Genomic DNA, 23,757 nt, shown 5'->3' with positions numbered 1-23,757 from the left:
ATTCTCTCTGGTATTTATTATTCAATCATATTTGAAGCAGAAAACTGCAGCTGTATTTGAGTGTTTCTTTCTTGTGATAATAAGCACTTTAACTGGCAAATTTAGCCAAAGGGAAAAATCCACTTGAAGCAGGAATATAAAGCGGCCCTAACTCCTGCTGGCCCCTTCTCCTCTATGCACAATGCTAAAATAAAACAGGCATTTGGCATTTGTTCAATTACTACTTATTTTTGGGCTACACATGGAGATGACTCAGCTGAAACTTAGAACTTCAGGTGAACTGGGTTAGTAGGGGTATGAACTATGATACAGTCAAGAGTGGCATGGGAAGGGGAAGATTCTGATGGCTTGATTAAGAAAACTTAACTAGAAATTGGGCTTTTCGGGACCCAATGGCAGTATTCAAGATCACATCAACATCTTCCCTCAACAGATGTGAAGCTTCCTTTCAAATAATTCCTCTTCTCTGGACTCACTCTCCACATCAGAAGAAAGCAGGGAAATTCCTGCAGCAAAGAGCTTTTCACATTTTCATTCATGAGGTTTGAAATTACCTGAAAAGAGGACCAGAACTCAGGATCCTATCTATTTCCAGGGATAAAGGCTCCCAGACTGCTAGTGCTGCTGCCTGCTTGCCCCTGCTCTGTGGAATCGTCATGGAAAATGCCGCTGCACATCCCGAGGGTTGAAACGTGCTTAAATTCTATAGAAGTCATACTTGAATGAGAGTGTCCCGAGCGATGTCTCTGCTGAACCCAAGCAAAACCCAAACCAAAACATCCAAACTGCCCCCAACTCCACTGCCTAATCTTTTAGAAAAATAGCTTCCTCCTTTCTGACAAGGTCTGTGGATGCACATGACTGATGAGACCAAGTTCAAAGGCAAGGTTAAAAGAAGAAGAAGGGGAAAAGGGCTCTCAGGAGGCAAATGTCAGTGAGACCTGAGGTTATAAAGAGGGCTGGATCTAGGAGACCCATTAAGTCAAAAGCGGCTTTGAAACACTCAGACATTTTCCACTTCAAAGATGCCTGTGACATTTGAAAGGTTGTAGGTTGGGAGCAACTGGCATCCTCACTTTTTAACTAAACAGGAAAGAACTCTGGGAAGAAGGGAAATCAAGATGATTCAGATGGTGCCTCTGGCTTTGATGTACTCAGAGTGTCTGCAAGGATGGAGGCAGCCATGAGGCAAAATGTCTTTGCTGGAGGGAGGGAAGCCAACATGCTGGGATCTGGAAGCCCAGAATTCTGAGCAGGAAGCATCCAGCCAGAGGTTCTCAGCACCTGACTCAGTTTCCCCTTGCATCTGCAAATGCAACCCCCTTAGAAGCCTTTTCTGGTATATGCTGCATAAAATTACACACATCTTTCCAACCCCAATTCTCCTGTTTACTCTTTATCCAGCCTTGATTTTCTTCACTGCCCTTATCATTACTACTTACTGTAGTTTCATTTATTGCCACCACCCCTACCCCACAAGCTTGTTTGCTTATTTTCCTCTGGGCTCTAGCCCCAGCACTCTCACAGCAGGCTCCCTATCAACATTTCTTCTGCATATAAGTTGTGATAGTCCCTAGAGTTACCGCAAACCTGCATCAGTGGCAATCATATGTCTTGAGGAAGTGTCTGCTAAGGTAAGAAAGATGTAGGGAAATGGGAAAAGGTTATGGGGCTAGGGAGGTCTTGGGATATAAATTTTCTCCTCTCTCTGTTGGGAAGTCCATAGAATCCCTTTTTAAAAATTGATTGATTATTATTTTAAAGAGGCAGAGACAGAGAGAGAGAGAGAGAGACAGAATTAGAATACAAATGAGAAGACACACGCAGGCAGATAGAGATCTCCCACCTAACTGGTTCATTCTGCAAATGCCTGCACCAGCCATGGCTAGGCCAGGCAGAAGCCAGGAGCCAGGATCTCAATCCAGGTCTCCCACATGGGTAGCAGGAACTCAACTAGTTGAGCCATCATGTCTACCTCCCAGAGTGTACATTAGCAAGAAGCTGGAATTAGAAGTTGAGCTGAAACTTGAACCCAGGCACTCCAATATGGGATGCAGGCATCCAAAGAGGCACCTTAATCACTAGGCCAAACACCTGCACACCTGCCTCATGAGGGTCTTAAAATGCGGAGGCAGCAATCAAGGTGAGTGGAAGCAATGGAGAGATGCTCTATGGTGTAGGACTGCTCTAACAGAATCTTATAAATCCATGAAGGAATCCTGGTGGCTGACTCACCTTGTCCCCTCACCATGAACTACCTAAAATATTTACGGTTGACAAAACATGATTGTTCTGTCATTCTCACAGACATGTAAGTAAGTAGAAAAAAAGTTTTCTGAATTTTTTATTGTAATGGTTAAGTATAGAGCCTGTAATTTTCTTTTTTAAAAAGATTTATTTATTCATTTATTTGAAGGTCAGAGTTACAGAGAGGAGAGGGAGAGAGAGAGAGGGAGGGAGGAAGGGAGAGAGAGGTCTTCCATCCACTGATTCACTCCCCAATTGGCTGCAACGGCCAGAGCTGAGCCGATCCAAAGCCAGGAGCCAGGACACTCTTCCAGGTCTCCCATGTGGGTGCAGGGGCCCAAGGACCTGGGCCATCCTCTACTGCTTTCCCAGGCCATAGCAGAGATCTGGATTGGAAGTGGAGCAGCCAGGACCTGAACCGGCACCTATATGGGATGCCGGCACTACAGGCAGCAGCTTTACCTGCTACACCAGAGTACTGGCCCCCTGTGTAATTTTCATATGTGCTTAACCAAAGTTGCAGCCTGGAGTCATCAGAGCTGATCTTAAAATCGTGTGATCTTAATCTGCCTTGAAACATTTAAAGCAACCAGGCTTGTCAGCATGGGTCCCATGTTCTACTTGATTACTCATATATTTATTTAAAAGGCAGAGTGATAGAGAGGGAGAGACATGGAGAGAGACACAGAGAGAGAAAGACTGATCTTCCATCCATTAGTTCACTCCCCAAATAGCTGCAATAGCCAAGTCTGGGCCAGGCTGAAGCAAGGAGTAAGGAACTCCTTCCTGGTCTCCAACATGGATGGCAGGGACCCAAGTACTTGGGCCATGCACTGCTGTCTTGCCATGCACTTTAGGGAGTTGGATCTAAAGTGGAGGAGCGGGGACTCAAGTCAGCACTCACATGGGATGTTGGTGTCACAAGTGAGGCTCAACCCACTACACCATAATACTGCCCCCCAGCCGTGTTCTAGTTTCCTTCATTAAGCTTCTTTTTTTTTTTTTTTTTTTTTTTTGACAGGCAGAGTGGACAGTGAGAGAGAGACAGAGAGAAAGGTCTTCCTTTTGCCGTTGGTTCACCCTCCAATGGCCGCCGCGGTAGCGCGCTGCGGCCGGCGCACCGCGCTGTTCCGATGGCAGGAGCCAGGTGCTTCTCCTGGTCTCCCATGGGGTGCAGGACCCAAGGACTTGGGCCATCCTCCACTGCACTCCCTGGCCACAGCAGAGAGCTGGCCTGGAAGAGGGGCAACCGGGACAGGATCGGTGCCCCGACCGGGACTAGAACCCGGTGTGCCGGCGCCGCAAGGCGGAGGATTAGCCTAGTGAGCCGCGGCGCCGGCCTAAGCTTCTTTTCAATTAAATCCTCATGTAATTTCCTCAACTCACCTTTCTCCTTTCCTTTGTTCATGTGGGAAAAATGGTAGCAGGAAAGAAACCACACAGGGGGTCACCAGATTCTAGTTCCAAGTCATCACTAAGCATGTACCCTCAAGGCTTCCCGAGGCTTCAGAGTCCTCAACTGTTGAACCATGTGACCCTGAAGGTTCTGGAAGGCCTTGATTCACACATAGCTTATAGCAAGATCCTCCTCCTCCCTCTCCCCAAAGCCCCACTCAATCTTACCTGATTCAACATATTCTTTGACAAGCACAGCACAGTAAGGGTTAATGGCCTCACTCTGACAAGACTGGCAGGACCCACAGTCAAAATTGGACAAGCCAATCCGAAGAAATGGTGACATAGTTGCTCCCTGGAAAATGACAAAAGACAAACACTGTTAAGGGGCTAGGAGATGTATTATTTTTGCTGCCCCATCTCCATGAAACCAGTGTTTTATCGCCAACAGCCAGAGCCTCAAACAGGTCAGCTACCCATCTGAGCAAATGCTCTTAGTTCCTCTTCTGTAAAGACATTGCTGAACTCACCCAAACCACACACTGACTTGCCGAGGGAAGGGGCTTTCTGGAACTCTGGACTCAGCCTCGTTAATGAGAATAAAGTAAAGACTTAATGCCACTCAGTCTAATGGGGTTGGTTTAATAGGTGCACAGTGAAGCAAAAGTTCCACAGCATTTTATTTTATTTTTCTGTTATTCAAGGAGGTGCCCAAGAAATAAGGCACAGTAATCAGAAAATGAGTTTATAAACAGAGAGTCTATTTTAGTCACACTAGTTAAATATGACACCACACAGTTCTTACACGGTCTATTTTTGTGTGTAATGGAATTGGCTCTAGGCATTGAACAGCTGACCCTTACTTACTTTAGATATTTTCAAAAAGGATTGCTTTCTTTTCAGTCACCCCTCCCACACACACCCTACACACACACACACTAAGCCTTTGAATGTTATGAGCCACTTAAAAACTCCTAAATCATTGAGCACCATAAAATAGTGCTTTACTGTTTAAGGATAAACAAAATACATCATAAATGCAAAAAAAAAACTAATAATCATGTCTTCTTTGAGATTTAGATGAAAATGATCAATAGTGTTGCCTACAGATCCCCGGATTCTAGTCTGATACTTCATCTGCTATTCCATCTTTTTTGGTTGTGGCCACTCACCTTATTAAAACAGTTTTTTTTTTTTTAACCTACTTTTCCACGAGCTCTCATTAATCTGAAACTATCATCTTGTACTCAGTGAAGTTATTTTCTTTCTTACTCTTCTTGAACCGTTTTATCCCCATGAATTTCCTCCAGCTTTCTGAAGTTAGTCAAAGAGAATACAAAGTATTGGCAGTCATCTTTGCCTTTGAATTAAGGAAGAAAATTATTTGGGATGATAGGAAACCAGAAGTGAGAATCAGTAGCACAAGTGGAAATCTTGAGCCTACAGTAGCCAATCCAGAAAAGCAGTTCTCTGAAAGGCTGGTTATCTTTGGGCATTTTTGAGCCTAGAAAGACAAACAAAGGGCTCTCGAGAGGCACTGTTCAAATCACGGATATTAAAAAAGTCCATGGGTCTGGCATTGTGGTGCAGCGAGCTAAGCTGTTGCCTGTAATGCAGCATCCCTTATCACAGCAGATAAGCAGATAATGGCTGCTCCATTTCTGATCCAGCTCTTGCCAATGCATGTGGGAAGGTAGGAGAGGACGGCCCACACACTTGGGCTCTTGCCACCCCTGTGGGAGACTCAGATAGAGCTCCAGGCTCCTGGCTTCAATCTGGACTAGCCCTCCCTGGCTATTAGGGCTCTTTGAAGAGTCAACCAGCAGATGGAAAATATCTATGTCTCTCTTTCTCAATCATTCTGCCTTTCAAATAAATATTTTTTTCCAAAAAAAAAAAAAAAAAGAAAAGAAAGAAAGCCCTAATTTCCTGAACAGTTTGGAACGTTTACCTTGCGATGAACTAAAGCAGCTATCAACGTCATGATTTGTTGGGTGTCCTTAGCCTCAGGAACACAGTCTACATGCATCACACTGTTGAATTAGCAGCAAGATGACTTACAGATTTGTGTTTAAGGCCCTCTTCCCCTCTGCAATTAGAATTCTTGGGCTGGAGCTGGGCTAACAGGTGAAAGTCCTTTGGAAAGAACGTCTTTGAGAGGCTGTTTTTTCCCCAGGGGCAGGTGGGCCTTCTTCTAGATCAATCTCAGGAAAACTCACTGTGTTCTGGGCTCGGCCAAGATTCTTTTATAGAAGTAAAAGTAAGTAATGGATTCAGATTTCAGGCTGGAGTGATTGTTGATTTGCCAGCACTCTGACCTTTTGTCACTTGTGCTCTGCTATTTCCAGGTTGAGTTCCTAACTAGGCAGAAAGCAGCAGCAGCTCAACACACATTCAGGAAATTGTGTCTCAGGAAGAGATGGAGACCTCTAGGGCTACCAGGGTTTCTGTTACAGTTTGGAGGAACTGAGCAGAATCCTCTCTCCCCATTGGTGATTTCTCATTTAACAAGCAACGCAGACTCATTTGCCATTTCACCAGATTCACCTGCATACTCATTCATAAACATTTAGATAATTAACCCGATGCATGCATCCATCTGATAACCAAATTGGTGTTCCTTTCTCTAAAGGTCTGATCACCATGATGTGATCTGAAATGCAGAAGACAGAAATGACATTTGTATGGATATAAATACATGCATACATGTATATCAAGGGTGAAAAAGATGTGCACTAAGCACACAAGGATGGAAATAACATAGAATTCTTGAGGGCTGCCTTTTAGTGCTCAGAGGTGACAGCAGGGAGAAGCAGGTATTTCCCTGGCTGTAAAAATAGAAAAGAAATTTCCTTGTGTACCAAATGCCTGAGAACTAAGCTTGTGACTCTGTCTTCCATGGACTGCAAATGTCAGTCTCATCATTACTCTCTATGCCTGGTAGCCTTGTACTCTGCAAGGAGAAACAAGTTCACAAGAAGATTGACTGGCTACCTGTTCCTGATAGCAGGGGCCGGGTCCCTCCAGAGACCTGCCATCTGAGGAATCAAATCACATCTCTCACTCTTCCCTGGACATCTACAAGGGGACCCTTATGGACTCCCTTTGAAATCTGCCCCTTCTTTTATTTCACCAGGTTAGTGAGTGGCTCCCAGTCTAGCCCTCTGCTTCAGCTTCATCCTTGCCCTCACATCTGCCCTGCCATCAACTTGTTTTAGCTCTTCATTTCTGCCTTAGCTCAATTCTGCCTCACTCTCTCTGTGCCCAAGCCCAGGCACCTCTCATTCCCAGTTGCATCTCCACCTGCAGCCTGAAAGGTCTCTCTTAGGATCTTGCAGAATTGCTGCTGTTTCCCCAACTTGCCATGCTGCTTCAGATCTGCAGACTTTTAGTAAACTGCACTCTCTCCCAGGAATGCTTTCCTGTTTCACTCCATTCTTTCACCTCATCCATCTTTCAAGCTTCCTCTCAGCCTCCATCTCCCATTTGAAGCCTTTCTTCCCTCCTCCTCCATTGCCTTCCCCCTAACACATATGGAGTGGGAGTGGGAGGGTTTACTCAGCCCTCCGGGCTCTCACAGCTCCCCAGGTACACAGCCAGGCAGCACCTGTCATAGTTGTTTGCCTTGGCATTTGTAAAGTCAGAGTGGGATGTGGTACTGCTCTCAGTGTGCGTCTCTCACTTTTAGCCCTCACAGGTGGGGGACTTAGAAGAACCCCATCAGCATATCCTTTGCTTAATACTCAAGATGCCTCATAAATTCAGAAGAGGAACTTGACTTGATTCCAACTATAGAAGTCGTTCTGGTCTCATCTGCAATATATGTAGCAAGAATATGTTTGTTTGATGGTGAATACATGGAGTGCCTTAGTCCCCAGGAAAGACAAAGGATTTCCTCTATTACCACATTCCTTTGGTCACTCAGCTTCTGGGTTGGAGGGAGAGATAGAATACTGGTGCCCACACTGCCATACTTCCTTTGAATGCTTTATTAGATTTATTGGTTCCTGCTGTCTTCCCTAACAAGTCAATAGATTCCAAGAGCAGCAATCATGTCTTAATCATCTATATGCCTCCAGAGCTAATTGCCCACTCTGATAAGTGGTAAATGTTCAATGCATTTTTCTAAGGGAGCTAATTTTCAAACCCAACCTTTTACATGCCCTCTTCTTCTGATGCATTTGTTGTATCTGCAAGGGTATGCCGTGGCCGAATTAAATGGCAGACAGTTATAGAGGAAGTTGACAACAACGGAGACATCCCAGCACCTAGTACAGTCAGAAGATTGATGACCTTACAAGTTCAACTGCTGAAGTGAGTTAACCTTGCTAAGCCTGCTTTCTCATTTGGAAAATGCTGTTAATACTGCTATTTGTCTCAAAGGGCTATGAGGACTTAAAGAGGCAAATACACACAAGGTGCTTAAAATGGGGCTGACACATGTACACTCTTGATAAATGTTAGTTATTATTATTATTACAACTCTGATAGGTTTCCTGATGGATGTTCTTGACATTATTGGTATATACTGAAAAAAGGCAAGAAGAGAGTAGAAACAGTTTTTTCCAGGAGCATATCTTGGTTGAATTATGTGGCCTTCCTCTGCATTCTTCTACTGCACTGAGCTCCCATAAGATCCTAAAATATCTGTTGTTCAATGCACCTTACTTTCTCATAGAGCCAACTCGATGCTAGCACCTAAGATGATGGATATCAGGTTGTCCATCTAAATCTTCCAGGCTTTTGCTATTTGAATTGCAGAATACCATCTATAGGTACTGTGAACTTACAAAGGATGTTTCCTCTTATGAATTCAATGCTCTCACCTTTATGTGTTATCTCATTTGTGTTTAGCATTTGTGACATGTGTTTAGTCTATTATCAACTACAGGTGCTAAGTAGTGTGCTTTAGGTCACATACTATCCTGCACTGAATTGAGAATTCTGATCTCCTCACTCACTGGGCACTGTTCACCTATTTACCTACGCTGATGAACCCTCCACAATTATTCCACTTGGTGGGGATAAATCCCATAGATAGGTGTTGTATACTCTTATCAGCTGAAAAAAATACATAGAATTCTCTTCCTCTGCAGCAAATGAAATAAGAACTAATATGCTCTTTGATTTAAAAAAGATTTCTGTATTGCTATAATGTAGTTGGAGATGTTTCATTGATAGGGGAGCGGTTCACAGAAATCAAACAACAGTATCAGCCCTTCTAGCAAAACCTCTAACATGTAGAGGAGAGAATGCAGGTTAATCAGTAGTAAACTTGGGAATGAGAACAAAATCATTCAGTGGCTTCCAGCTGCTTCTGCTCAGCCAAATTTGATCACCAGCAGCTCATAAAATCTTTAGCAAACTAAACTACACCTAACATATAAGCATTTGTATTTCCTTATGACATAAAAAGGCTTCTTAGGTTAAAGTGACTACTGTAACTTTTAATGAAAAATAACTTTCCTTGTGATGTATACAGGAGAAAGTTGATAACTAACGAGAACTCACATAATTGGGTAGTGTTTTACCTACTGCTTGGACTTCCACAGGTTAGAATAATAATAAAAAGAGGTTAGGCCTGCACTTTGGCTCAATAGGCTAATCCTCTGCCTGCAGTGCCAGCACCCCGGGGGTTCTAGTCCCGGCAGGGGTGCCTGATTCTGTCCCTTCTGGTCTGGTTGCTCCTCTTCCAGGCCAGCTCTCTGCTGTGGCCCAGGACGGCAGTGGAGGGTGGCCCAAGTGCTTGGGCCCTGCACCCCATGGGAGACCAGGAGAAGCACCTGGCTCCTGGCTTCAGATCAGCGCGGTGCGCCAGCCGCAGCGGCCACTGGGGGGTGAACCAACGGCAAAAAAAAGGAAGACCTTTCTCTCTGTCTCTCTCTCTCTCACTGTCCACTCTGCTTGTCTAAAAAAAAATTTTTAAATTAAAATTAAAAAAGAGGTTAAATAATAGTCTCAAAAGTGAATTACAGTAATAAGAACTGAATATAATATCTTAAAATAGCCTTTTACAATTCACAAGGACATAAGAAACACAAGCCTAACATTCAACCACTCATTAGAACTAGCAATGAAGTGGGCTTTGTTGTAGAGATGATTCTGTCTTCCTGACCTGCAAACATTAATGACTCCCTCCACTCATAGACAACAGTGTGAAAGCTAAACTTGAAATATCTAGAAAGTAAAGCACATGGACAACATGAGTAATATTCTGGCACTATTTGAATGATTGTCCTACTAATGCATAACCAATCAAATTGTGCTGATCCTCAAGAAAACCATCCTGGTCTCCATTGAGTCAATTTGTAATTTTTGAATTGTTATTTTAAAACCTCCAGGTATGAGTTTCACCTTGGCCTTCCACACAACATGAATTCTTGGTCAGACTCCCAGTTTATCTGGTTTTCTTGTAGTTTGCTGAATTTCTTCTTTATTCAATGCTCTATCCATCTCCATTTATGCACAACTGCCATATTTCAAAATCTTTTCCATATTCAAGGACCCATTTACATATTGCTTCATTCAGAAATTTTTTCTTTGGAAGATTCATTTATTAATTTGAGAGGTAGAGTTACAGACAGAGAAAGAGAGAGACAGAGAGCTCTTCCACCTGCTGGTTCAATCCCCAAATGGCTGCAATGGCTGGAGCTGGGTTGATCCAAAGCCAGGAGCCAGGAGCTTCTTCCAAGTCTCCTAAGTGGGTATAGGGGTCCAAGAGCTTGGGCCATCTTCCACCGCTTTCCCAGACCATTAGCAGAGAGCTGGATCAGAAGAGGAGAAGCTGGGACTCAAATAGGTTCCCATATGAGATGCCAGCGCCACAGGCAGAGGCTTAGCCTACTATGCCACAGCGCTGGTCCCATTCAGAAATTCTTTTCTGCTCCATAACCCAATTTAAATGACTCCCTCCACTCTTTCCCATAATAAAAATAAAAAGGATATAATTGGTTACTTCTTTATAAGACTTTATATATTTAGCCAAACAGGAATCTGTGTATTTAGGCTCCTATATTGGGTTCTATGGAGATAGCAGCTCTATCTTGCACATCTTTGCTCCTGTTTCAGTTATCATGTGCAGTGTAATAAGTGACTCCAGAATTTAATCACCATCCATTATCCTCAGTGCTGTGCTAATTTGAGCTGTGCTCACCTGGACAGCTCATCTCTGACTCATGGTGTCAACTGAGTTCACACATGTTTAAGGCCTCTGCAGGCACAGCCAAGCTAAAGGTCATCTCTTAAAAGAGTTCTGATCCTGATCTTAGATATTAACTTTTTTCCCCTGCACCTTGTGATAATATCACTGCTACTGATGTGAAGAACAAGGAAGAGGAGGGACTGGTGCTGTGGCATAGCAGGTAATGCTGCTTCCTGAAGTTGCATCCATATGGATGCCGGTTTGAGACCCGGCTACTCACTTCCAATCCAGCTCTCTGCTATGGCCTGGGAAAACAGTAGAAGATGGCCCAAGTGCTTGGGCCCCTGCACCCATGTGGGAGACTGGAAAAAGCTCCTGGCTCCTGGCTTCAGGTAGGCCCAGCTCCTGCTGTTGTGGCCATTTGGAGAGTGAACCAGTGGATAGAAGACTCTCTCTCTCTCTCTCTCTCTCTCTCTCTCTCTCTCTCTCTCTCTCTGCCTCTCTGCTCTGTAACTGTCTTTCAGAGTTACCTAAATAAATAAGCTTTTTTTTTTAAAAAAGAAGGAAGATGAAAAGTGGGTGAGTGAGTGTAGGAGGGGTTATTTTTGTGACTGCTAGAGTTTTTAAGTCTGTACAAAGGGCTTCGGACAACTGGTGATAGAACCTTGATTTCCAGCCTTGGTTACTAAGTGTCTCCACCCAAACTAATCAATAATGTGTTGTTAGAAAATGTCTTTGAAGTCTAGGTCGGGCAGGAAGTGAAAGCCCAGAGACTCCCCTCTAGCCTATCCGTTTGCTCTGCCCATTCTTGCTTATGAAGGGCTTCTCACGACTACAGGCATGGGCTTTCCCAGCAGCCTTCAGGTGTCCTCTCTTCTGAATCACCTTAAACCTTAACCAATGTGACGTTTCTCTTTATTAGTATCTCTGGTCTAAAAAACTATCTTTCTACCCAAGGGGTCACATAAACAGAGTTGAAAGTTTCTTGGAAGAATGTAAGTTCTCTTTTGGACTTGAGTTCATCACTGCCCATGTGAGTGATGCTAACAGTGCATCATCAGGACATGTGACCTCACCGCCATACTTCCGCCAATCATGCCTTTAGAGATGGCCAATTGGGATGAATGAGGATTTCTGTGACCAAAGTCTATGACAAAGTCAACTGTATCTTGTGACTTGTTGGGAGGGACTCATCCGCCTTGCACTCATTTTCTAATGATAGGGTAATCATGGAGTAGGTGCAAAGATACTGCTTTGCATCAGAAGCAAATGAATTGTGCCAAAATGTGTTCTGCCAAGGTATCTTCTCTGTAGCTCTACCCTCATGCCAATCCAGAAACTCTAAGTGAGACCCTGGGTGATGCTAATCTTCCTGATGCATTAGTGTAACTTTTCTTCCTGCCAGTTAGGTGCTCACTGAGCAAAATTACATCATCTGCATCAGGTAGGTCAACTCCAGGCCAGAGCCTACGGCCCTTTGGTCAAGACATCTTGCTTGATAGGAGAAGCTGAAATCTCTGGGCATGGGGACCCATCATTGCATAAAATTTTTGTATACAAAAAGGCATGGGGAGACAAGGATGAGCTAACACACAGAGGAGCTCACAGAGCTGGGAATGGCACAGAAGCTTCTTCATTGTCTATCAAAGGTATAGTCTTAGACAAATTAAATGAATTAATCCACGGAAAGTGTTTATCACAGGGCTTGGTAGAAAAGGTAGCTATTATGATCATACAGGACTTTTCCAAAATGTCTTTATAATATCTCTCTAATGAAAATATAGATGGTATCTTGCTCTGTGATTTGACATGGCCCTAACACATCTAAACTATGGGCCAATGGGCCAAGTGGTGTTTTTTTTTTGTTTTGTTTTGTTTTGTTTTGTTTTTTGTGGCCATGACTTCATAAGCATTTGCTAACCCTGCACACTGTGGTGTGTAGCACTGGTTCAGGATTCATGGATGTGACAGGCTCCTGTTCTAAGTAACCATGGGCACTAAGAGTGGAGTAGCCCTTTCCAGCCTAATGGGAATCAGGGCAGGAGGAGTTGGGAGCCTGGGGCTCTTCTTTCCTGTGTTTTTATTCGATTAATACAGTGACGTTCCTAGTGAACACGGACTTTGTATTGGAGACAGAACAAGAATTCGTAAAGTGAATCATCACTCTTGTGTATACCAGTAGCAAGAATACTCCTGTCTTTACGGTGCTAGTTTAACACCACACCCCACTTCCTTCAGAGGGTGTTTGACACTTTTCAAAGAAAATGTAGTATTTGGTAGTATCACCACAGCACAAGGAAATGGTGGTGTTCTGTCCCTAGATGAACTCACAGTTTTGCATGATTAATACAGAAGCTCCCATGCACCAGCTCTGACAGGCAGCAGTGGGCTGGGTTACTGCCATCAAAGGTACAGGGTGAACCTGGGAAGCAGGCAGACTGGAAAGAAAGAGCAAAGCTGGGGTCAATCAGGCCAGATGTGTGAGTTTAGGTGTCTGTGAATCGCCTGTTTCTTGCTGTTGCACACAGAAATGTCCCTGACTCACAAATGAGTAGGTTGCAAAAGTTTTTTGCAGTTGTTTGGAGTTCAGAATCCATGGGGACCCTAACAGTCGGTAATAGTTACTTCCTTACACCAGCCCATTCACTAACCATTACTCTATTTTTTTTGTTTATTTGTTTTTTTGTTTTTTGTTTTTGACAGGCAGAATGGACAGTGAGAGAGAGACAGAGAGAAAGGTCTTCCTTTTGCCGTTGGTTCACCCTCCAATAGCCGCTGCGGCCAGTGCACTGTGGCTGGTGCACCCCACTGGCTTCTCCTGCCAGGTGCTTCTCCTGGTCTCCCATTCGGGTGCAGGGTCCAAGCACTTGGGCCATCCTCCACTGCACTCCCGGGCCATAGCAAAGAGGTGGCCTGGAAGAGGGGCAACCAGGACAGAATCCGGCGCCCCGACCGGGACTAGAACCCGGGGTGCCAGCGCCGCAGGCGGAGGATTAGCCTAGTGATCCGCGGCCTATTAGCCTATTGAGCCTCTTTTTTATTTTTTATTTTTTGGCAGGCAGAGTGGACAGTGAGAGAGAGAGACAAAGAGAAAGGTCTTCTTTTTCTGTTGGTTCACCCCTCAGTGGTCACTGTGGACAGCAAGCTGCGGCCAGCACACCACGCTGATCCAAAGCCAAGAGCTAGGTGCTTCTCCTGGTCTCCCATGCGGGTGCAGGGCCCAAGGACTTGGGCCATCCTCCACTGCCTTCCCAGGCCACAGCAGAGCGCTGGACTGGAAGAGGAGCAACCAGGACAGAATCCGGCACCCCAACTGGGACTGAAACCTGCTGTGCCAGCATCGCAGGCGGAGGATTAACCTATTGAGCCACGGCACAGGCCACCATTACTCTATTAATTCAGAAGGAAGCCAAAATTAATCTATAACACTGACCATCTACTGTTACTGTTTTAGCTTATGGAGTTCTCTACTTGTTTTTTTTTTGTATGACATTTCAGATTGACTGTGGGCTATGCAGTCTTTTGGGGACCTGATTTTGGAATCTGAAAAGTGTGAATTCATTTTGTTGGCTGAGAAACAAGTTTCTGTATCCCTGGCCACTGCAGCTGCAGTGAGCACCACCTCCCTGCAGGAGGGAGCCCCTAGCTCAGTAGTTCTCAGCGTGTGGTCCTGGAGGACCAGCAACATCAGCATCACCAGGGAATTCTTTAGAGATTTCAAATCCTCCATCCCCACTCAGTCCTGCTAAATGAGAAATGTGGAGATGGGGCTTAGCAATCTAAGCTTCAATAAGGCTACTAAGTGACTCAGATATGCACTTAAGTCAGAGAACAACTCCATGAGGACAGGCTGAGTCTGTGTTTGTTTGCTCAGCATCTAGCACAGTTCCTGGCACTTAGGTAGTTCCTCATCAGGGTGTGGTTCTCAACTAGGGCAAGATCAGCCTCAAGGGACAGGGGGCCAAGTCTGAAGACATTTTAGGTATCACAAATAGGGGAAGGATGCTACTAACACCCAATGTGTTGAGGCCAGAGATTCTGCTAGGTAACCTATAATGAGCGGGTCCAGCTACCAATCATGCTGAGGTCAAGAAACCCTGTTCTATGTGGGGGAGGGGCAACAGTATCTCCCCCATCTAATCCTCCCAATATCTCATCACTCCTTTAGTTTAGTGAATTCTACCCCTCTCCTCTCATGCCCCCTGCAAGAAGGGAAGATGGTGGATTGACAAATCTGGCTTTCTCTCTTTCTAATATATTCCTGTCCAATTTCAGGAACACAAGTAGCACAGGAATCAGCTAAAAAGGTGCTCACAATAAGTGTCTTTGGACTAGGTAAATAGACAAATCAATTGTAATAATGCAATAAATAAATCAGTGGTCTGTTCTTTTATTGTTTATTTTTTTCTTTCCATTTTGAACATGGAAAGGGTCCTTAATGGTCAAGGGGTCTCATATAACAGATGAGAGATTGGGAATTGAGGCCCAGAGAAATCATAGCAAGTGATCAAAGCTACCTAGCTAATTCATGGCAAGAGTGGTATCAGGAGCCAGGTTGCTGGCGCCTCAGTCATTTATCTGTCCACTTTGCTCTTATTTTGCTGTTCTTGATATCACTCTGAGTAACTGGATATGAAAAAAATGATTGCATTTGCTCCTGCATAGAGTGTTAGTACTATTTATACAGAAAGACTGCTTAAACTCTCAGAGGTCAGACACTTGGTCCACTCAGACTCAATGTGTGTGACCTGTGCCAAATTTACAAATTTCAAACAGTGTAGCCATCCCATCTCAGATGTGGTGGCCAGGCATTTGGTTAGAAATGAACATAGCTAACTATTATTCATATTCATTTACCAGGTACAGAGAATGTTAATGAGATGAGAAACTTAGCTCTGTTGAAGAAAAAAATGATTGGAAAAGAAGTACTTGGTGATGGAGTATATCTCTTGCAGGTATCAAGCTTCTGTTTCACTGTGTGGATTTTTAGTAAGACGTTAAGATGTTAAGACTATTTCATGATCAGAGACATTGTCTGAAATGCACTTCAACCTATTCTTACAAAGCCACATTCTCCTATGAGACCATTGCAGCATTTTATAAATTCAATTACATCATCCCCAGAGTAGAAGGTAGGTAGAGTGATTATCTTCATTTTAACAAGGAATCCATTAGATTAGTCTCAAACAACAACTGACATGCATGGAGGACTTTGTAATTTACAAATGGCTTTTCAAAGATGAAAGTAATAAAGAGATTTCTAGCGCTGATAGTGGAACTGTAGTTTTTTAAGAATTTATTTTCATTTTATTTGACGTGTGTGTGTGTGTGTGTATGAAAGAAAGAGAGAGAGAGAGAGATCTTCGATCCATTGGTTTACTCCTCAACGGGCTGCAATGGATAGGGCTTGGACAGGCACAAGTAAGGAGCCTAGAACTCCATCCTAGTCTCCCATATAGGTGGTATGGTCCCAAGTACTTGAGTCATCACAGCTGTCCCCAGGGAACACATTAGCTGGAAGCTTTATTTGCAGTGCAGATGAAACTGGAACCCAGACACTTCTAAAAATGGGACTTGGGCATCCTAAATGGCAGCTTAACTTCTACACTAAATATCTAACCCAATAATGAAAAATTCCTAAAAAAGTTACTCCTTTACACAGTTTGAGAAGCACTCTTTATGGTAGCCAGTAGTAGCTACATCATACTTGCTAAATTACAACCTATTCTAACTTTTAAAAGCTTTTTATACTTCCTCCTTTAACATAAGTGCTATGGTTTCAGGAGCATTGTCTAGTTTTTATCTTGTTTTGCTTTGTTTAATAGATTTTATGTTTTAAAGCAGGTGCAGGTTCAAGGCAAAATGAGCAGAGGATATAGAGTTCACACAACCCCCTGACACCACACATGCATAGCTTCCCCTGTTAGCAACTTTCCCCCTCCAAGGTGACCCATTTATTATAGTCAGGAACCTAGAGTGATGCATCATTATTTCCCAGACTCCATGTATACATTAGGGTTCTCTCTTGGTGTTGGACACTCAATGGATAGAACTACTTGAATTTGATACCATAAACAAACTCTACAAAGAAAATCACTTGTATACAATTTTATATAAAAACTGACACGTGTCAAACTGTAACAAACCAAAAGATATAATTGTAAAATAAGTGGCAAGATGTTTGGCAAATATGTGAAAAATTCCTAAACATCAGTAAAAAAGGATAAAAACCTTAATAAAAGAAAAATGATAAGAATGGTTAATAAAACTTACAAAGCCTAATTTCAGTAGAAATAAGACACATAAATTAGTCAAGTGCCTAACCTCATCTCTGCAATTCTAAAAATTTTATTCTATGATGCAAACTAATTTTGTAGCAAAATTTTATGTGAGGCTATTTATTGTCTATTTATTCCACCAAGCAGAGTTTTAATGTACTCTCTACTTCCCACCTACAGCTTATTGGGAATATTTTGTAATGTGTAGTAAATAACTTTATTACTTTCATAAAATATTAATTCTCAAATCAGATGTGGTGATAAGGTATCTATAAATTTTTATAAGAGGAAATACATACTAAATGACTTTGACATATTGAGGCAAGCATCTAAAGATGCAAAAACAAAGATGCCCATTGCAACATTGTCTAATAACAAACTGGAAACAGCCCTAATGTCCAAAAATAAGATACTACAGTATATAACTGCAAGGGAATACTTTACCTCAAGCAAATTATGATTTATTAAAATAAAGATTGTTACATAGTTTGCTAAGTTAGAGACATACTAGCCATGTTATAACAGGAACCTACATTAAAATATATCAATTTATAAGAGCAATTTTTAAAAATCTTAAACTCTAACTTATTTGAAAGGCAGAAACAAACACAGGCATTCAGATAGTGGTCTCCCACCCCTGACTCATTCCCCAAATGTCCATAAGAACGTGGGCTGGCCTAGGCCAAAGCCAGGAGCCAGGAACTCAACCTGAGTCTCCCAAGTGGGTATCAGGGACCTTGAGCCATTATCTGCAGCCTCCCAGGGTCTACATTAGCAAGAACCTGGGGCTGGAGCAGAGGGAAGACTCAACCCCAGGCACTGTGATGCTGGATTCCAGGGTCCCCAGCAGTGCCTTACCTGCTAAAGCGAACGTCCCCTCTCCTGGGCAAACGTTAGTGGGAGAAAGACTGGACCAAAATTTATCTCTGGGTAGACTGGATTTTAAGTGGTTATTTTTGAAGTTTACAATCCTAATATTTAAAATGATTCTGTATAAAAAACGAGAGACAAATGCTTCTTACATATTTCCTCATGTTTCAGTCCTAACAGTTTTGTGAAGTAGGATGTATTCTTCCCATTATAAAGACAAATGCAATGGATGCCTATAGAAGTTAAGACTTCAAGGTGGCCCAAGTCTTTGGATTCCAAATCTAGTCCATTTTCACTGGGCCCAAGTATCACCTGGCACCCACTCAATTTCCCAAATTAACAAGTCTGTTAATTAACTGTTCTGCTTCATGCCGATTTGTCAGGAGTTTTGGCCTGGAAAGTTCTGTGGGACATCAGGAGTCCAGGACTCCTCCAAATCCTCATGGTGAGAATCTCCCAGTCTGAGAAGCAGCTGTGATCCACAACTTCACAAGTAACAGGCTCAGATCTGTGAGTGTATTTGTCCCAGAGAAATGTCGCTCATAAAATTGAGTTACAAGTGTACATTTTTGAAAGACTAAGTGGGGTACCAGGAAACCAATGACAATGGATTTACAAAAGATGACTGGGAAATGCTGCTACCTAACTTCCAGTTTGAGGTTTTTGGAAAAGCACCCTAGGGCAGCTGTGGTGGTAGATCATATTCCCACTTCCTTCCTACTTAGCAGTGGGGTCAGGCCCTACTCCCAGCTGTGGGTCACCCACAAGTTCTCCCATGGCCCAGAGGCACTGGGGAGGAGGTCCCTGGGGAAGGAGGCAGGGTTTAGGAAGAAGCTGAGCTGCGCATGCAAACGAACCTAAGGCTAGCTAGTGCCTCAAGACTTCCCTTCTCTTTCCTACTTGAGTCTCAGATTGTAGAGGTGAAATGGGAGAGGGTGAAGTTCAGCCACAGAATGACATAGGTAGGGGTGCAAATGAAGACCAGGGTATGGGCGAGTGATTGCACAAGGCCAGCCAGGGAAGTGAGAGAAAGGGTAGGAAGAAATGGGACATGTGCAACCGGTGTCACCCACAAAGGGCATCTGAAGGTCCTGGCAGCCTTCCACAAACCTTCCACCTGCACTAAGACTGAGTGATCCCCAGACACCATTCCCTACAATTTCCTCACAGGTGCAGGTGGCCAGTGAGGCACAGCCTCCAGGTTGGGCCCAGACACTTGCCACTGGCTGGAGTGTGGAAGAGGCGGTATGGATTCACCATGGTCAAGACTTTGGCAACAACCTTGACTGCCTGAGCCTGAATTTACCTGGGAGGGAAGTAAACTACATGTTTCAGTTTCACTGGGGTCCTGTGACATCAGCTAAACAGATTTAAAAAATACCACACCCCATAAGACTTTAGTAAGAAGCAAATAAGATTAGAAGTGAAGGAGTGTTCTGGATGATAAAGAATTATCCAAATACCAAGATGCAATGTTATTATTATGCTATAAATAATTCTCCCCTTCCTCTGGCTCCTCCCCTTCCTCTCCCTCCAGCCAGTTCTCCCTGTCATTCTCTGGAGCAGGAACAGTGGTGATCAAACTCAGCTCAGCATCAGGCTTCAGTGTCCTGTTCCAGCCCTGCAAAGGCACAACACAAACCGAAACCATCTTCTGGAGCACAACTGCTTCCTGGGGCTTAAAATTTTGCAATTCTGATTTGTTTTCCCAAGGAAGAACCTTGGAAAGAAAACAGGAGGAAGCATCAACTCCACCTGCATCAAACAAAGCTACAGCATCTTGAAAATAGCCTTGCCCACCCCAGCCCTCAGTTTCCCCACTAGGGGGACTTCCTGGACAGAGTGATGGGGCAGGTGGGACCGGTGTTACAGAGCAGGTTAAGGTGCCCATTGAGAAGCTGATATCCCATGGGAGAGTGTTGCTGGGAGAGTCAGTCTGACTCCTGATTGCTTCACTTCCTGGTTGATTCAGTTTCCTGCTAATGTACCTGGGAAGGCGTGGAGGAAGGTCCAAGTGCTTGGCACCTGCCACCCATGCATGAGATATGGATGGAGTTCCTGGTTCTTGGCTTTGGCCAGGCTCAACCCTGGCTGTTGTGGACATATGGGGGAGCAAACCGGTGGATGGAAGATCTTTCTCTTTCTGTCTTTGTTTCTGTCTGTCTGTCTGTCTCTCTCTCTGTGTATCACTTTGTCTTTTAAATAAGTAAATAAAGAAATAAACAAGTAAATCTTAAGAAACACGATAAGACAGGTGGCAGGAGAACACTGGTAGTGTAGGGGTGTGGCTGGTAGGAGGCAGAGATGGGAAACTGATTCGGCTCTTCACCATGAGTTTTTGTCGAATGCATGAAAGGAACCTGGATATTCTTTTCTTCCCCCCCCCCTTTTTTTTTTGGACAGAAAGAGTGGATAGTGAGAGAGAGAGACAGAAAGAAAGATCTTCCTTTTTGCCATTGGTTCACCCTCCAATGGCCGCTGCGGCCGGCTCATCGCACCGATCTGAAGCCAGGAGTCAGGTGCTTCTCCTGGTCTCCCATGCGGGTGCAGGGCCCAAGGACTTGGGCCATCCTCCACTGCCTTTCCGGGCCATAGCAGAGAGCTGGCCTGGAAGAGGGGCAACTGGGATAGAATCCGGCGCCCCAACCGGGACTAGAACCTGGTGTGCCGGCGCCACAAGGCGGAGGATTAGCCTGTTAAGCCACGGCGCTGGTGTCTTTTTCCCATTTTTACTTACTTTAGTAAATAAAATTGCATGTTGTTTTAAGAGAATTGAAGCCAATAAGCACCTTTTGTTAATCTCGCTTTACTTTTTAGGGCAATAAATGAAAATGAGACTAACAGAACCCAGTATTTACTCCAACTTCTTTCCTGTGTGTTCTCCCCGCTATAATGTCATACTCTTGTGACGTATCCAAGTCGATAGGCTCGTTCTTATTTTACAGAGAGGAAGCAGGCTCAGAGGGGGTGAGACATCCGTCCAGTGTCACACAGCTAGTAGCTGCCCAGTGGGGACTGAACAGAGTGCCACTGAAGCTCATCTGAGGACATTGCTATCGATGTTCTCTTCCTTCCTCACAGTCTGCTCTGGAAGCACACACAGTGATATGATCTCCTGTATGCTAAGTGCTGTTCTGTCAGTAATTATTTTTAATGACACCTGACTGAGTGATGCTGATCCCTTTGTCAAAAAACCATCGGGTTCCTATTGCATTCTCCACGGTTGGTCCTTACCGCAGACACATGATGATGACAAAGTTTTATTCATCTCAGGCTTCTCTATGGCTCTGAAAGGACCGTTCCACCTCAGTTGCTCTCTACAATGAGCCACATCTCTTTTCTTTTGATAACCCATTTCTAGCAGGATCACCGCTGCTTTTCCGGGCTCCTCTTCCACTATGCTACCCTTGCTCTGGTGCTTCCTTCTGGGAATGAGACAGGAGTAAAAGGCAAGTTACATAAACAGTTTCTGGCCTTCAGGCAGTGCAGGAAGAAAAAGAGGAGTCTAGGGCATCTGCCCTCTGCACGAAGAACTCACTCATGGCATCCTGGAGCTGTGACCGTGGGACTGAGGCTGCAACCAGCTCCCTGGAGATCTGCTCTCAGTCTTGGCTGGAATGCACCTCCTCTTGCCTTGCTGCTTAGGCTCTGCTGCAGGAGGAGCTGCCCTACGCTGGAGGCCCACTGTGCTACTTGGCAGTCACCCACCCGTGGGGGCTGCCGTGACTGAAGCCTGGGGTGGTTAAGTTTGATGGTAGCATTGTTAACTGCATGCAAGTCTCTGGCCAGTCAGTCATCTCCTCGCTAATCCTCTTTGGCGAGCGAATGAAGCCAGGCCAGTTTCAGAGTGGAGGCTTCCAACCAGGAATGACCTCTTACCAGAGAGATGGGAAACCTTTGGTGGAAGCTGTTCCATTGGAAAATGGTAAACTAAAATCTGAGTTTCAAATCTACTGTAGGCATGACTAGCTTTGAGGGGCATGGGGACTGGTTCGTTATGACCAGGATACCTCCCCCTGCCCCTCTCTGCCTCCAGAACACCCAAGTCAGCCCCATAACAAATGCAACACTGCTTGCTTCACTGTGATGTCACGTTGCTGTCACTCCAGTGACACAGATCCAACAGAGCAGTGCTCTTGCCAGTGGAAAGTTGAGAGATGAAAGAAGACTAAAACTCTTAGTTCAGACAGTAGGCTGTCCACTTTTACCTGTTTGTAAACTAGACAGAAAAGAAGCCCTTTGGCTTTATTTGTAATATGTGAAAAGGACATGGCTTGTTATGAAGTGATGGTTCTCTAGTGTGAAGAAAGAAATATTGCACGGCTCACTAGGATAATCCTAGTCCCGGTTGGGGTGCCGGTTCTGTCCTGGTTGCTCCTCTTCCAGTCCAGCTCTCTGCTGTGGCCCAGGAAGGCATAGTGGAGGATGGCCTAAGTGCTTGGGCCCTGCACCCGCATGGGAGACCAGGGGGAAGCACCTGGCTCCTGGCTTCAGATTGGCACAGTGCGCTGGCCGGGGCGGCGATTTAGGGGTGAACCAACGGAAGGAAGACCTTTCTCTCTGTCTCTCTCTCTCACTGTCTATAAAAATAATAAAATAAAAAAGAAAGAAATATCAGTGAACTTAATTGTTAGGGCCCTATTTCCCTTTCTGTTGATCCTAACATTCCTCTCTCCCTGGTCTCCCAAGCCCCATGGTGGGTACCTGACACCATGGATAATGCAAAACTCTATATATCAGGACAGCTCATCTGATAACCAAGATGGCTACTAACTGACCGGGGGCAGGGGGGACTGTGGAGTTGGCATATCATAGAGCATGGATACAATGGACAAGGGGCAAGTCATATCCTGGGCAGGGTATCCTAGGATACATTTGGCCTTAGTCGAATGGTACATAATTGAAAACTTGTGAATTGTTTGACCCTTTAGATAATTCTTCAGTGCAGGACTCTATATCACAAATTGCATGCAAATCTTTTCTTGAAAGTACTGTAAATCTTCACATTTACAAAAAAATCCCTCAAAATTGTGCATTTAGCTACTGGTTCCCCCTTTGTAAAACAAATAGTTCTAATTGGTTAAAAGGTCTTTCCTGTACTGATGTTTACCTGCTCGCATTTTTTTTTAAAAAAAGATTTTATTTATTTGAGAGGTAGAGTTACAGACAGTGAGAGGGAGAGACAGAAAGAAAGGTCTTCTATCTGCTGGTTCAATCCCCAAATGGCCACAATGGCCAGAGCTGAGCTGATCTGAAGCCAGGAGCCAGGAGCTATTTCTGGGTCTCCCAAAGTGAGTGCAAGGGCCCAAGTACTTGGGCCATCTTCTACTGCTTTCCCAGACCATAGCAGAGAGCTAGATTGGACTAGAGCAGCCAGGACTAGAATCGGCTCCCATATGGGATACCAGTGTTGCAGGTGGAGGACTAACCTACTGTGCCACAGTGCTGGCCCCCTGCTCATACTGATTCTGGTTCTGTCCCAGGGTTACTCAGACTAAGCTGAGTAGGTGTAAGGCCTCTTACAGGGAGACGTTCAGCCAGTCAAGGACAGCTGGTTGGTTCTTCTGTCTGTTCCTCCTTTAGTTATCTTTTCTTTGTTAGAGTTTCTTTCTTTCTTTTTTTTTTTTTTTTTTTTTTGACAGGCTGTTAGTGAGAGAGAGAGAGAGAGAAAAGTCTTCCTTTTTCCATTGGTTCACCCCCCCAAATGGCCGCTACAGCCAGCGCACTGCGCCAATCTGAAGCCAGGAGCTAGGTGCTTCTCCTGGTCTCCCATGGGGTGCAGGGCCCAAGCACTTAGGCCATCCTCCACTACCTTCCTGGGCCACA

General features: G+C 44.4%; 1 protein-coding gene across 2 annotated transcripts in view; it reads right to left on the bottom strand.

The window, feature by feature from the left end:
- Window positions 1-23,757, bottom strand: part of PRKCQ (protein kinase C theta) — a 145,912-nt gene that overhangs the window by 86,087 nt on the left and 36,068 nt on the right. Inside the window, exon 2 of one of the 2 annotated variants that reach the window (XM_062211424.1) lies at window positions 3,871-3,997. In XM_062211424.1, coding sequence (XP_062067408.1) covers window positions 3,871-3,988 — 118 coding nt within the window. In that variant the 5' untranslated portion in view covers window positions 3,989-3,997. Of the gene's footprint in view, window positions 1-2,868; window positions 2,881-3,870; window positions 3,998-23,757 lie in introns of those variants that run through there. The other variant, XM_062211425.1, reaches the window with a different exon arrangement.

This window comes from Lepus europaeus, chromosome 14 (assembly GCF_033115175.1).
Source record: "Lepus europaeus isolate LE1 chromosome 14, mLepTim1.pri, whole genome shotgun sequence".
Lineage (NCBI taxonomy): Eukaryota > Metazoa > Chordata > Mammalia > Lagomorpha > Leporidae > Lepus > Lepus europaeus.
This window is presented reverse-complemented; position numbering and strand designations above follow the sequence as displayed.